Consider the following 13,295-nt stretch of genomic DNA (forward strand, 5'->3'; position numbering starts at 1 on the left):
GTGCCAAAGTGAGGAATTAGCCTTGACATGGGGTGAAGATGATAATATTTCTATATAACTGTGAAAAGAGCAATGAGCTGTTTAACAGGCTCACCAGTATCCCCTCCATTTCCACCTCGGCAAAAAGCCTTTAGTAATGGCAATGGTGGCACACACACTCCATGCTTATCTTCTCCTGCAGGCTTGAATCTTTGATGGCCTTTAGGCCCGCAACATTGCTCTAGCCATCACCTGCAAGCATTCTCTGCAATGTCTGCTCTACTGTTGCCAGCTCTGGCAATCAATGTGCTCCCACCTTCCTATGAAGTATCCAGTCAAATGTCTGGCATGAGTCATGTTGTAAGTGTTCAGGGACTCTTATTTTTTGACAGTCAGTGTCGTGCAAGGCTCCCAGTGCCTGGAACCTTTCAGTGGATGGTACTCTTCATAACTATAGGAAGGTTTATACTGTGCAGATCTGATAGGATTTGAAATTATCCAGCTAGTTAACTCAAATAAATGGAGTGTTGCCCTAAATGGCTCATCTTTGGACCAGTGACCAGTCCAGCGATTGCCCTGCCAACTGAGGTATCCCAGTTTGGGTTAGGTCTGGTTGTAGACACTTCCCCATCACCATCCCAATCAGATTTTGTTTTTAACGTAGTAAGTCTGAATTGAATGGAGGGCCCTAACTTCTCTGTATGTGAATTTCCACTATGTTCCTCCTTGCATCTCTCTTTGAACAGGAGCTGTACTCCATTTCAAGACCAGGTCTTTCAGAGACCTTTATAGCATGAATTTCACCTCAAGAAGGTCCTACAGCCAGTTCTCTTGAGTGACAGAGGGAAGGGAGAATGGCCTGGACTGCCTCCCTGCTGGAGAACAGTTCTCTCCTTTAGTTTGCCTTATATTAGAGATGGGCCACAAAGTCTGGCTCTGGATCCAAACCTCCCCAACTCCAGGTGTGTTAACATCCAGGGATTTGGGTTGACTCCTTATAAAGAAAGAGTCAGGCATATTCAGGTTAGGATTCAAATGTCCTCAGAGTTTGGCAGCAGTTTGGATGTGGGGTTTGCTTTAGAGTGACCCATCATTTATTATTTGTTATACTGCCTAAAGAATCCTGACCCCCCCCATTATACTCAGGGCTCTACAGACATATAATAAATTTAATGAGTTTTTAAATCTGTTTCCATGGGTCTGTTTCTGTCTCTCACTCTTTAAAAAAAATCTTTTGACTTCAGACTTAATCCTGAGAGGTACAATAGGAGTTGAAGGTGCATAATGCTTTTCAAAATCATGCCCCTAAATCTCAATTTTGTTCAATGTGTGTGCCAAATCTCAGTACAGAGCTTGTCTCATGAACACCTCCTGTCCCATTCACAATTGTCGGGACCATCTCACCTCCCACATGTGATCACATAAGATTCCTGTGACAGCTACAGCAATTGCCTAAGTGGGAAAGTAAAAGGAATGATAGAATAACAATAATAATATTTAGCTCTTTTATACAGAGCTTCTTGTCAGTAGATCTCACAGCTCTTTACAAAGGAGTAAATGTTTCATCATTATATCTCTTACTCTGTATACATCAGTATTTTAATTATTATTATTAGCAGTATTTTTAGCTTCTTTTAACACAATTTAGCAGCTGGAATCAAAGTAAAGAGCAGGCACCATGTGACCAGCTCAGCAAGTTTGAGGACCTCTGCCCTAAGCAATAATGATCAATGGGGACAGCATTTCCTGTCAGCGAATGAAAAGCTGGAAGAACTGAGGGTCTGAGATGAATCCTCAGGAGGCGTTCAGATATTGTAGAATAGAAAACCCATGGGGCCTTAATCTGCCACTTCCTTCAAATGGGTTTTATTATGACTTCAGCAGGCCCTACACTTATTACCTTTCCCCATCACTCTCTCAATATTTTGTAATATTTTCCCTTTGGTTTATTTGTTTGAATGGTACGTGGGTAGCTCTTCATTATAAATGTATTGTATTGTGATCATATTTGTATGGCGTTGCACAGTGGCCTGAGGGCCTTGGCTACGAGGTACCCTAATAAATTAAATGTTTATGTCCTGATCACTAATAGCCAGGAAATGCCTGACACATTTGTGGTTGTTAGGCAGGCCATTCGTCTGGTTTTAACAAGCTGGACAGTCCTGGTTTTGTCTGGTTTGTCCCCGTCCAGTGCTGATGTAAAATCAGACATGGTTTTGTCCTGCAGCATGCACGGAGGAGGCCATTTTGTAGAGTACCCTGCTCCACCTCTGCCAGTAGGATTTCACATGCATGCTTTGTGTGAGGTCACGCTGGCAGTGGTGGGGTCATGCAGATGGGGACAGGGACAATGATGGTCCACGTCCTGTATTCTGGGCATGCATCATAGGGTGACCATCTTTGCAGGTTGGAAATAAGGGAAAACCACAAGGGAAAAATACTTTATTTTAAGGGACATTTTAGTGAAACACCATTTCCCTTAGCATATCATGTATTTTCTCTCAAGTGTGCATTTCTACTGTCCTCAAGTTTACAATGCAACTAAGTACCACTTTAAACATTAAATTAAAGTTTATCAGTTTTAATATGTTTCAATACATCTTAAATTAAGGGACAGGTGATCACCCTAAGGGACAAATCAATGAAATAAGGGATGGTCTCTGAAAATAAGGTACACATGGTCACCTTACCATTGATGTCACAAATCATGCAAATATAAACATTAAGAGAAGGGAAATAAAATAGCTGCTTTTTAAATGGTTGAAACTAGAGTTGAGCCCTTAAATCTAAACATCCTGTCAGCTACAATTTCAACAATGGTACTGAGTAAATTCCAGCTCCAAGTTTTTGTGACTGGCCTTTAGAGTACAGCCCCACCTCTAACCATCACACCTGAACTCATAATGCTATTGAGATGTGGCCCAATCAGCAACCACCACTCAGCCTGTCTCAATACATGAACAAACCTTTCTTGCCTTGGTCACTGTATCAGTTTCTCACTGCTAGGAAAAGACCAGTTTTTTGAAGAGAACCTCATAGTCATGTGAACAAGCAGCAAACAGGCCCTGTGATGTCTAATCAGGTAATTATTTCTCTCTCTCTCTCTCTCTCTCTTTTTTTTTTTTTAAAAAGAACTTTGTGTTTTCAGGGGTTACTGAAATACTGCAATACTGACAAGAGGGTCAAGCATCTTCTGTCTATTAAGACAATGGGTGTGGGCCCTCACCTATTCTGGCTGGTCACTAGTTTCTGGTAGTGCCCTCCCCATTGGTCATTACAGTATATGAAATACGTTTTAGTATATTTTTCTTTCCCTTTGACTTCCCATCACTAGATGAGCATGGTGCAGGCTGAGCAGCTATGCAGGGCTGTGCAGAGGAGGAGAGGCAGAAGGCAGCTGGCTGTCCTACCACTGGTAGGGACTCATGTCATTAGAGCCAGTGTGTGGGAGGAGACAATCAGGCTGTAAATGCTGGCTCTTCTGAAGCTGATGCCAGAAGGCTAACAGGGCACGGTGGTCACAGATGTAGATCTACAGGTGGGTATTACTATGCCTACTGCTTCTGCTATAGGACAATCACTTGGGTTGCAGACCCTACATAGCCCCAAAAATAGGGGTCCAAGCAACTGGTTGCTTTGTCTGTTGTTGAAGCCAGCCCTGGGAAGAGAAATCTGGGTTTAAACACTGGTGCTGAGAGTGAAGAAGGGAAAATGGGATCAGTGCGCTGGTGGCAATGTGGTGATGGGTGGAGCAGGAAGAGAAAGGTCTGGTGCTCCAGTGGGGTGGTGGAAGTGAGAGGACTCTGAAGGTAGCGGTGATGGGGTGCTATGGAGTGGGAGCTTGAATTTGGCAGCTGTATTGTGTGGGGAAGGAGGATAAAGGGCCAAAGTTGCCCTACAGGAAAAAAACCCCTCTCATTGGAGTTATGCTACCCTGTGAAGGGGAATTGATCCAGAAGGAATTTAGTGCAGAGATGAGAGAATCAAGGTATGGCAGTTGCTGGTGCTGGAATTATCAGGATTCAGCAGCCAATGGATGGAGTGTGTTGAGGGGCAGATGTTTGTTTGGCAGCCATGCTGTAGTAAATTATTGTGACTGGCATGCAAACTTCAGCCTGTTGGATAATCTTATTAATAAAAATAGGTAAAGTCTCCTTTCCCACCTTTACAGGAACGTTTGCTATAACTGGCTGGAGGGCAAACATTATTTGTGGGAGCCTGTCCAAATGCAATAACTCTGTAGTGAGCAATGCTTCTCCCCTCCACCCCCCCCATCACAGCCCCAACCCCATTGCACAAAAGGCTGATCTCTGCATTAGTCACATGGAGTAATGAGCATAAAGACATCTGCCCCTAGAACATGGTTCCAGCACTCGCCCTTCTGTGCTGAACATAAGGCCCTAGTTCACTTCAGCATTTAGAAGCTTCAAGAAAGTGTTACCCAATACCAGCCACTTTCACTGACCTGATTCCTGGGTCTAGAATATATGTACGCAATCAAATGTTTCTTTAACAAAATGGAAAATATTAATATATCTTGGGAGGAAATGGCCCTTTCAACCTGGGGTTACTGAACCTGTAACTTTATCGGGGACCATATCTGTCTCCAATAGAAAATTAAAGATTCTGAGGCCATCCTCTCGGCTGACTTGAAAAACTGACAGCAAGAAAATTTCAATTTTTGTTATAAACTATTAAAAATATATCCCTGTCTTAAATGTAAGCACTTTGGGCTTCTTTCTACTACCCCTTCCAGAGAGATGGCCTTTTGCTAAGATCACTTATATAAATTTAACATTCAGTATGTTCTGGTGACTTGCAGTGGGTATGGACTTAGTTAATGGGTGGGCATTTTCTGTTGTTTGTTGAGTGCCAACAGTATGCTAATTTCTCTAACTGTGATCTCCAACTTCTATTACCTTATTAATGCATCAGTGATTGTATTCTTGTGGTACAAAGTGACACCTGCTGGCCAGTTAAAATAACATTGTGTTTGAATTCCTGGCATGAATGAAATGCAGGGTGATCTCTGCAGGTGGTGGGGAGACATCTGGTGTGGGGTATCAGAACTCCTAACTGGCCTGCCCTTAGAACATGGTGTACAATGGGTCCCAAAATAAGCAGTGTTCTCAACCTGCTTTTTACCATGGATGTGCCGGGATCTGCAAAGCAACTTTTTATACTAGATTTTCAAAATTATCATGAAAAATTACCATCCCGGACACAATCTACTTGCTGCCCTTTGCCCTGGGCATGGTGATGGAGAATGAAATTATTCACTAGTTGAGGGTTGCACATTTTGTTGCCTCTGTCGGCTGAGCTTATTGCACATACCTGTGGTTACTTGCAGTATTCCTCACAAGCTCCCTGGGTGCCATCCTCCCACCCCTCTCAATTGCAGGGACTCCCTGCAACCCCCACTTCTTCCACAGGCTCTGTGTGCCCCCCACGTCCGCTCCCTCTCTGCCATGGGCTCTGTGTGCCCCCAGTTCCCGCTGCCTCCCCCGCTCCTCAGACTAGGCTCTCTCCCATTCTCCCCACCGCCTGCGGTTCTGTGTGCCCCCAATGCCAGGCGCTCAGGGCGCACCCCCAACACACCTTCCCCCCCCGTCATTGTCTGTGTTTCTATCTCGGCCAACAATGGTGACGAGGCTGCTCGGGGCGCCCTGACCACGGAGGTCCAGCCCGGATAGGCCAGCCCCGCCAGGCCGCGCTGCCCTGTGACGCCATGAGGGTCTGGGCCGGGGAGACGTCACCACACCGCATTGTGACGTAAGAGGCTTTGTGCCACCCACGCTGCGGGGGTGGGGCTCTTTAGCCTCTGCAGGCCTCGCAGCCGCCCCCAGGGCGCAGTCGCGAGAGCCAGCTGGGGGCAGCCGCGGGCGCGCGCCCCGCGCAGCCAGGCCAATGACCTCTGCGGCAGGCTCCAGCGCTGGTTTGAGGCGAAGCTATTGTACAAAAACTGCAGTACCCATCATGCCCCGGGACGGAAACCCCCTTTTCCGCAGGCGCTGAGCAGGAGCTTTGCATTCTGGGCGATGGAGTCCTGGAGCGCTTGGCCGGAGGTGGAAATAGAACGGCCACTTGCCGTGATACCTTGCGCCCGGAGCCAGCGAACCGGCGCCGCCTTCTGTGAGGCATGCTGGGAGCTGTAGTTTTCCCCCCCCCGACCTCCCGCGAGGGAGTCTGACTCCCTGACTGGGGCCCCCCGGTCTTCTGATTCGCGGCCGGGGGAGGGGGCGGGGAAGGGCTGCTCGCGGCGGCGGCGGGGGATGGGTCTGGGCAGCCTGCGCAGCGCGAGCACCGCTGCTGTGAGGCGATGGCGGCGCGGGGTCCCTTGGGCGCCGCCCCCGCGCCCCCGCAGGGGCCTGGGCGGGGTGGCCGCCGGGGTGAGTGAGGTAAGAGCCCCGCTGGGCGCGCGCTGGGGGTTGCAGCCTGCGGGGGCAGATAACGGAGCGGGGGGATACGGATCGTGCTGGCTCTGTCTGGTTCGAGGGCAAGAGCTGGGCTGGCTTCGTTGTTTGGTGGGGCTCGGCCGGTGGGTGAGGCCAAGGGGGTGAGGACCCCCCCCCAGGGATGGGGCGGGGGGTCCTAGTGGCCTGCGCAGGGAGTGGGACTCCTCGGCTGACTTCCTGACCGTGCCACACACACTCCCCATGTGTGTGCCTCGGCTTCTCTAGCTGTGTCACAGGGGCCTCCGAAACCTCCCCCGCTGGTGCAGGTTTGTGAAGTGCTTTACCGTGTGACCGGCTCCATACATACCGGTACAGTCTTTCCTACGAAGCCACCAGAAGCTCCAGTTATGGCAACGGGTAGGAGTAGAGCGCGAGATTTTTCTCTCCTGGTCCTGGGACGAGCAGAAATAGTTCATCGGTTTATTTGTATTTTTAAAATTGTCACAAAAGGCTCCTCTAATTGTTGACTAAAAAATACACTAGATGAATATGTCCACAAAAACATAAGAATGGCCATACCAAAGGTCCATCTAGCTCAGCGTCCTGCCTTCTGACAGTGGCCAATGCCAGGTGCCCCAGAGGGAATGAACAGGTAATCATCAAGTCAGGGGTCGGCAGCCTTTCAGAAGTGGTGTGCCAAGTCTTCATTTATTCACTTTCATTTAAGGTTTCGCGTGCCAGTAATACATTTTAACATGTTTCAGAAGGTCTCTCTCTATAAGTCTGTATATGATGTAGCAAACTATTGTGGTATGTAAAGTAAACAAGGTTTTCAAAATGTTTAAGAAGCTTCATTTAAATTAAATTAAAATGCTGATCTTACGCCGCCAGCTGGCTCAGCCCGCTGCCAGCCTGGGGTTCTGTTCACCCAGGCCGGCAGTGGGCTGAGCGGGACCGGTGGCCGGGACCCCAGGCCGGCAGTGGGCTGAGCGGCTCAGCCTGCTGCCACTCAGCCCGCTGCTGGTCTGGGGTTTCGTCTGCTGGCTCCTGCCAGCCAGGGTCCCGGCTGCTGGCCCTGCTCTGCCCACTGCCGGTCTGGGATCCCGGCCCTGCCCACATAGAGTGGGTGCCTACATTCTTTCTCCCTGGTTCTAGCCCATTCTCTTCCTCTCTCTCTGCACTGAGCTGAGGGTGGGAGTGCACTGAGCACAGGGCTGGAGGTGAAGGAGCAGGCTGGGGGTTGCGGTGTAGGGTCTGGCCAGGAGCTAGAATGAGGGAGGGGGCTCAGGGTTGGGGCAGGAGGTTTGGGTGTGGAGTGCTTACCTGGGCAGCTCCCATTTGGTGCGAGGGGTGCAGGTAGGAATGGGAGTGGTGGTGCAGGAGCTCCCATTTGGTGCTCAGGGTGGGGGTGAGAATGTGAGGGGTGCAAGAGTCAGGGCATGGGGTGTGGGGGGACTGGGTATGCGTGTGGGGGGGCTGGAGTCAAGGCTGGGGTCAATGGAGGTGCAGGGGTCAGGACAGAGGGCTGAGTGTGTGTGAGGGGGCTGCTGGGGTCAGGGCAGAGGGCTGGGGGTGTGTACTAGGGTTGTGGGGGTGCTCCCAGCACCCTGCCCAGAGTGGCTCATGGCAGGGGGCTGGAGGGGATATTCCCTGATTCCACCCATCTTCCCCAAGGCTCGGAAGCGCTCTACGGCTCTGCCCCTCCCTCACAAGGGTCATCAGCTGATCAGTGGCAGGGAGGGAGAGGAGGAGGGGCAGGAACCCAGCATGCTGGAGGAAGAGGTGGGGGAGGGGGGACCTTGCCTGCTGGACCAAGCTTCTTCACCCTGCCCCCGCTGGGGGTGGAGGGGTGGGGTGGAGAAGAGCTGGTCAGGGCGGGCAGGATTTTTAATGGCACGCTGCTGCCTGCTGGGGTCCCAGCCTGGTTCGGCAGTGGGCTGAGCGGGGTCGGCGGCTGGGACCCAGCAGGTAGCCGTGTGCCATTAAAAATCTGCTCGCTTGCCGTCTTTGGCATGTGTTCCATAGGTTGCCGATCCCTGCATCAAATGATCCATCCCGTTGCCCATTCCCAGCTTCTGGCAAACAGAGGCTAGGGACACCATCCCTGCCCAGCCTGGCTAATAGCCATTGATAGACCTATCCTCCATGAACTTTTCTACTTCTTTTTTGAACCCTGTTATGGTCTTGGCCTTCACAACATCTTCTGGCAAAGAGTTCCACAGGTTGACTGCATTTGTGTGAAGAAATATTTCCTTTTGTTTGTTTGACTCGTAGCTTGTGCCAGGAGGAGAGGGAGGCAGGTCACAAGTCATGGGGGGCAGTGGCTCCTGTCCTGATCCTGTTTTGTAGAGCAGAATTCTAACAGGAATGCTGGAACGCATTCACTCACTGTCTGCCCCTTAAGGAACATATAGATGTTAATGAAGGGCGCTCTTTAAAATGCCTCTCAGTGCTCTGCTGTGGTTGCTGGGCTGTTCTAATGCAATCTGATGGCTGCTTCTATGCAGCCCCTAGTGCAACCTGAACTGTGCACTAAATAGTGGATGGGCACTGGTGCCACTGTCATGTGTCATGCATTCAGACACATTAACAGCTGTGAACTGTCCATAGAACTGGGCTGAAGGTAACTGTAGCTCGCTCTGCTTTTATTTTCTCACCTTTCTGACCGAATCAATGCCCCATTGACAGAACTTATGCTGGATTGCAGGAAGCCCCAAATAGCCACCTACTTTGCATGTTCCTAAAGCTGGCTCTGGGCAAGATGCTCTGGGTGAGGGGCAGCCAGACTCCTGGGTAGTCAACTGGATATAGGGTAAACATGGCAGCTTGTTTTCTGAAGGAGCTTTTGATCTGGGACTGGCAAGTATAATGTAGTCATGCTTCTGGACCATTTCATCTCTATTCTCGTTGATTTCTGTAAGAGCAGAGCATGGTGCAATCCAAATCAGTTTGCATCACTCTGCCATAATAAGGAAAAGCCAGTGATGGGTTGGAACCACAGAGATGGGATCTATTCACTTAGCCCCTAATTGGGAGATATGGACCTGGTGGTGTTGGGGTGCAGACTCATTTCTGTTAATAACACATGCAACCCTTTATATAGGCTTCTCATCCACAGATCTCAAAGTGCTCACAAAGGTAAGTATCATTAGCCCTATTTGACAAATACGGAAGTTGAGGCACAGAGGTCAGATGATGGCCAGCCTCACACAGTAGATCAGTGGCAGAGTCAGGAATGAAGCCAGGACTCCTGACTTCCAGAAACTGGACTACGTTGCCTCCCTTTAATTACATGTGTTGGCATTCTCTTTCTAAAGGGGGGAGAGGGGTAGCCTGTTCTGGCATGTGAGATAGGTTGGGAATAATACTCCTTAGCCTTCATTTTTTTTTCCACCATTGGATTTTTTAGGAGCAGCTGGTCACTTTATTTAAAAAAAGAACAAAAAAACCCAAACCTTTGTTCTTCCTTTTTCTCTCTTTTTTTTTTTTTTTTTTTTCCCCAGTGCTGTGGTAATTGCTATAAATTTGTTTATGTTGCAGAGTCCTCCGACCTTTGGGTTCCTGTTTGACATTGATGGAGTGCTTGTTCGGGGCCGCTATGTGATTCCTGCTGCCCAGAAGGCCTTCCGGAAACTGATAGGCTCTAATGGACAGCTCCGGGTGCCAGTAGTCTTCGTGACAAATGCTGGGAATTGCTTACAGCATGTCAAGGCCCAGGAACTCTCCGATGCTCTGGGCTTGGAGGTAACAAGAGAATCAACCTCCTCTGTCCTGGGGTATTGGGTGGAGGCCTTGGGTTTTAAATTGAAATTACACAGGTAAAAAGACGCTGAGTACATGTGCGGGAGATTCTTCATTTGGACAGCAGAAATCCTGTGTCCCCCTAGCAGGAGCTCAGTGAGAATTCATTGTCATCAGTCATTCACTTTTATATAACGTTCTTCAGCACTATAGGATTGGAAAACCAAAGCTAAAGAAGAACCCAAGTTTAGTCAAAACTAAATGCTAAATTAGAAACTAAGCATTTAAATAGCAAGAGAGCCAGTTAGAGGCCCTGGGGAGATGAGTTCTTGTGCAATGTATAGCTGGTCACTTGAAACTAGTCTGAGATCACATTTCATACGCACTGGCAAACAGCCATCACCTGGGGACAGTGTGCTGACTAGTTGTCAAAAGACTTCGTGTCCCAACTTCACTTCCCTTAGCTGGCCAGTCACCTATCCCAGTGTCTGTAACTGAAAATATTCATGTCTGAGCTGGAGGAAGGGGATATTATACTGCTACAAAACAAGTCCAAATGGTATGTAGCTGCACAGCTGACATCAGCACTGCCCTGCTGCCAGTTCTGTCCTTACCATTGAGCTAATTCATCCACATGTTTTTTGTATAGGAGTAGCAGGTAAGACCCAGTGGAGCAAGGTAGCCAGGCATACTCTCCAACTTAGAATTCTGGCGCAATCGAATCAGCCCATTGAGTCCAAAGATTTAAAGGTGTTCAATCCAGACTAGTTCTCAAAGTTGTGTTTTAATTCACCAGGCTCAGAAGGATAGTGGCTGAATATTTAGACTAAGCGCCTCTGGGCAGGCCCTATGTGTTCAGTCCCTACACTGCCAAGCATCCCAGTGTTTCTATCTAAATGATGATGGTCCCTAGTTCATTAGACATCTGGGTCTGGTAAGAAGGCCATCAAAAGATGGTGCTGGATTGGTTCTAGGCCAGGATATTCAGTGGGATGGAACATGTGGCGGCCTTGCTCTCAGAGGTCTAGCTCCACTTCAGAATCTGCTCCTAGTGCTATGGTGAATAGCATACAGTGGAGAAGAGAGTATTATCTGTATGCATGTTGGTTTGGGTGGTGGTTGTGGATGCAGAGTTCTTCTCTGTGTTGGCTTAACCAGCTGGAACTTGGCCTGGGGCTGTGGGTTTCCCTGATCATCCACCTCAGTGTGGGCTGGTGTTTTCATTTTTTTCCTACAAATGAAATGAGGGGAAAGTGGGTGACAGCTGAATGCTGTGTGGAGAATGGAAAGAGCTTCCATCCTGTTGACCCTGTGGTCTCTTCTTCTTCCTGCAGGTGTCTCCAGAACAAGTGATCCTCTCCCACAGCCCCCTGCGTCTCTTCCGTCAGTTCCATGAGAAGTGTATGCTGGTGTCTGGGCAGGGTCCGGTGGAGGAGAATGCCAGGAAGTATCCTTTGCAGTTCTGAGGCTGTGGACCCTGCTTGTCCCATCAGAGCTTCACAACTGTGCTGTGCTGGCCGTTCCTGGGGAGCAGTGATATCTGGATACGTACTGGGATACTCGTGTGGCCATCCTGCGGGAGGTGGGGGAGCGGAAAAAGGTCTTTTGATTTATTCTGAGCATCTTATGGGGAGGGGACACTTTGGACTATGTTGCAGTCTGTCTTCTGGATGCACCCTTGTGGTCTGTTTTGCTTCTTGCATTGACTGGGTTAGTTACAGCCCATGCTTCGTGCCTCCCTTTTACTGTGATTGGTGCAAGACTCCTAGCTTCTGTAATCTTTTATAATGCAGTCCATGCCAGGCAGCAGTCGGGCATATTATAGGCAAGTGCTGTGCAATCTTTTCTTATGCAATTTTGTCAGTGTACTCTTCTCCTCTCTCCCTGGCTCCCCCAACTCTGCTGATGCGTCTGATCTCTAACGCCCTGTGCTGCTCCAAATCTAGAACCCACCCACAAAAGCTTGGCCAAAATATATCTGTTCTATTCTGACCAATAGCTACCAGTGCTGTTTAACAGGTCAGAGAATTTCCCTGTGTTATGCAGGGTCATACTAGATGATGACAATGGTTGCTGGTCTTAAAATCTATGAATCTATTCCACCTCTGCTGCACCTATCTGGTTACCAGAGACTATTGATGGGTAAGCTTCTTTCATAGATCCCAAGGTCGGAATGGATCATTGTGATATAGCCCAGGGAAGGGCAAACTTTTTGGCCTGAGGACCACGTCAGGTTTCAGAAATTGTGTGGCTGTGCCTCCCCAAAAAGCCAGGCATGGCCCAACCCTCCCTGTTCCCTGACTGCCCCATCCAACCCCTCCTCTCATTCCTGACTGCCCCCCCAGGACCCCTGCTTCATCCAACCACCCTTCTCCCTCCCCACCCCTGCCCCTGGGACCCCTACCCCCATTCAACCCGACCCCTATCCAAACCTCCCCGCCCTTACCGCGCTGCCTGGAGCACGGTGGCTGGCAGCGCAACAGCCGCGCCACCCGGCTGGAACCAGCCACGCCACTGCACAGCATAGAGCACCGGGTCAGGCCAGGCTCTGCAGCTGCACTGCGCCAGGAGCTCACAGCCCCGCCGCCCAGAGCTTTGCGCCGGCAGCGCGGTGAGTTGAGGCTGTGAGGAAGGGGGAACAGCAGGGGAAGGGCCGGGGCGAGCCTCCTGGGCCAGGAACTCAGGGGCTGGGCAGGACGGTCCCGCGGGCTGGATGTGGCCCGCAGGCCGTAGTTTGCCCACCTCTGATCTAGCCTGACCTGTATAACGCAGGCCATGGAACTTCCCCAAAATAATTCTTAGAACATTTTTTTTTTTTTTTTTTAAAGCAAAAGATCCAATCTTGATTTATAAATTGTCAGTGACGGAGACTCCTCCATGCGTTCTCTTGCACGAGTTTATCCACAGGCTTTTTCTTTTTAACCTTTAGACCTACTAGGCCACACTGCGTTGATGTAGGCACATGCTATTCCACTAAAGTCAGTGAATTTGCACCCACTTACCAGGTCTAAATCTGCAGCCCTCCTATTCTAGTGTTTCTGAGAGTCACTGTCCTGCTGTGCTTTGGAGACTTGAGACTTCCGAAGTTGCTGTGAATGGATTTGTTCTGAATTGTCATCTCTGGTGCTGTGGGATGGTCTTCCAGTAATGTCCTGAATCAATATTGGACTTCAAGCAGAC

The 13,295-nt window shown here is 49.5% G+C and overlaps 1 protein-coding gene across 2 annotated transcripts in view; it reads left to right on the top strand.

The window, feature by feature from the left end:
• The first annotated feature begins 6,250 nt into the window (after window positions 1–6,250).
• Window positions 6,251–13,295, top strand: part of HDHD5 (haloacid dehalogenase like hydrolase domain containing 5) — a 31,516-nt gene continuing 24,471 nt past the window's right edge. For both annotated transcript variants that reach the window (XM_077827221.1, XM_077827211.1), the window contains exons 1-3: window positions 6,251–6,377; window positions 9,915–10,118; window positions 11,450–11,562. In XM_077827221.1, the coding sequence (XP_077683347.1) occupies window positions 6,252–6,377; window positions 9,915–10,118; window positions 11,450–11,562 (443 nt within the window). In that variant the 5' untranslated portion in view covers window position 6,251. The remainder of the gene's footprint in view (window positions 6,378–9,914; window positions 10,119–11,449; window positions 11,563–13,295) is intronic.

The sequence above is a fragment of the Eretmochelys imbricata genome, chromosome 1, assembly GCF_965152235.1.
Source record: "Eretmochelys imbricata isolate rEreImb1 chromosome 1, rEreImb1.hap1, whole genome shotgun sequence".
NCBI lineage: Eukaryota > Metazoa > Chordata > Testudines > Cheloniidae > Eretmochelys > Eretmochelys imbricata.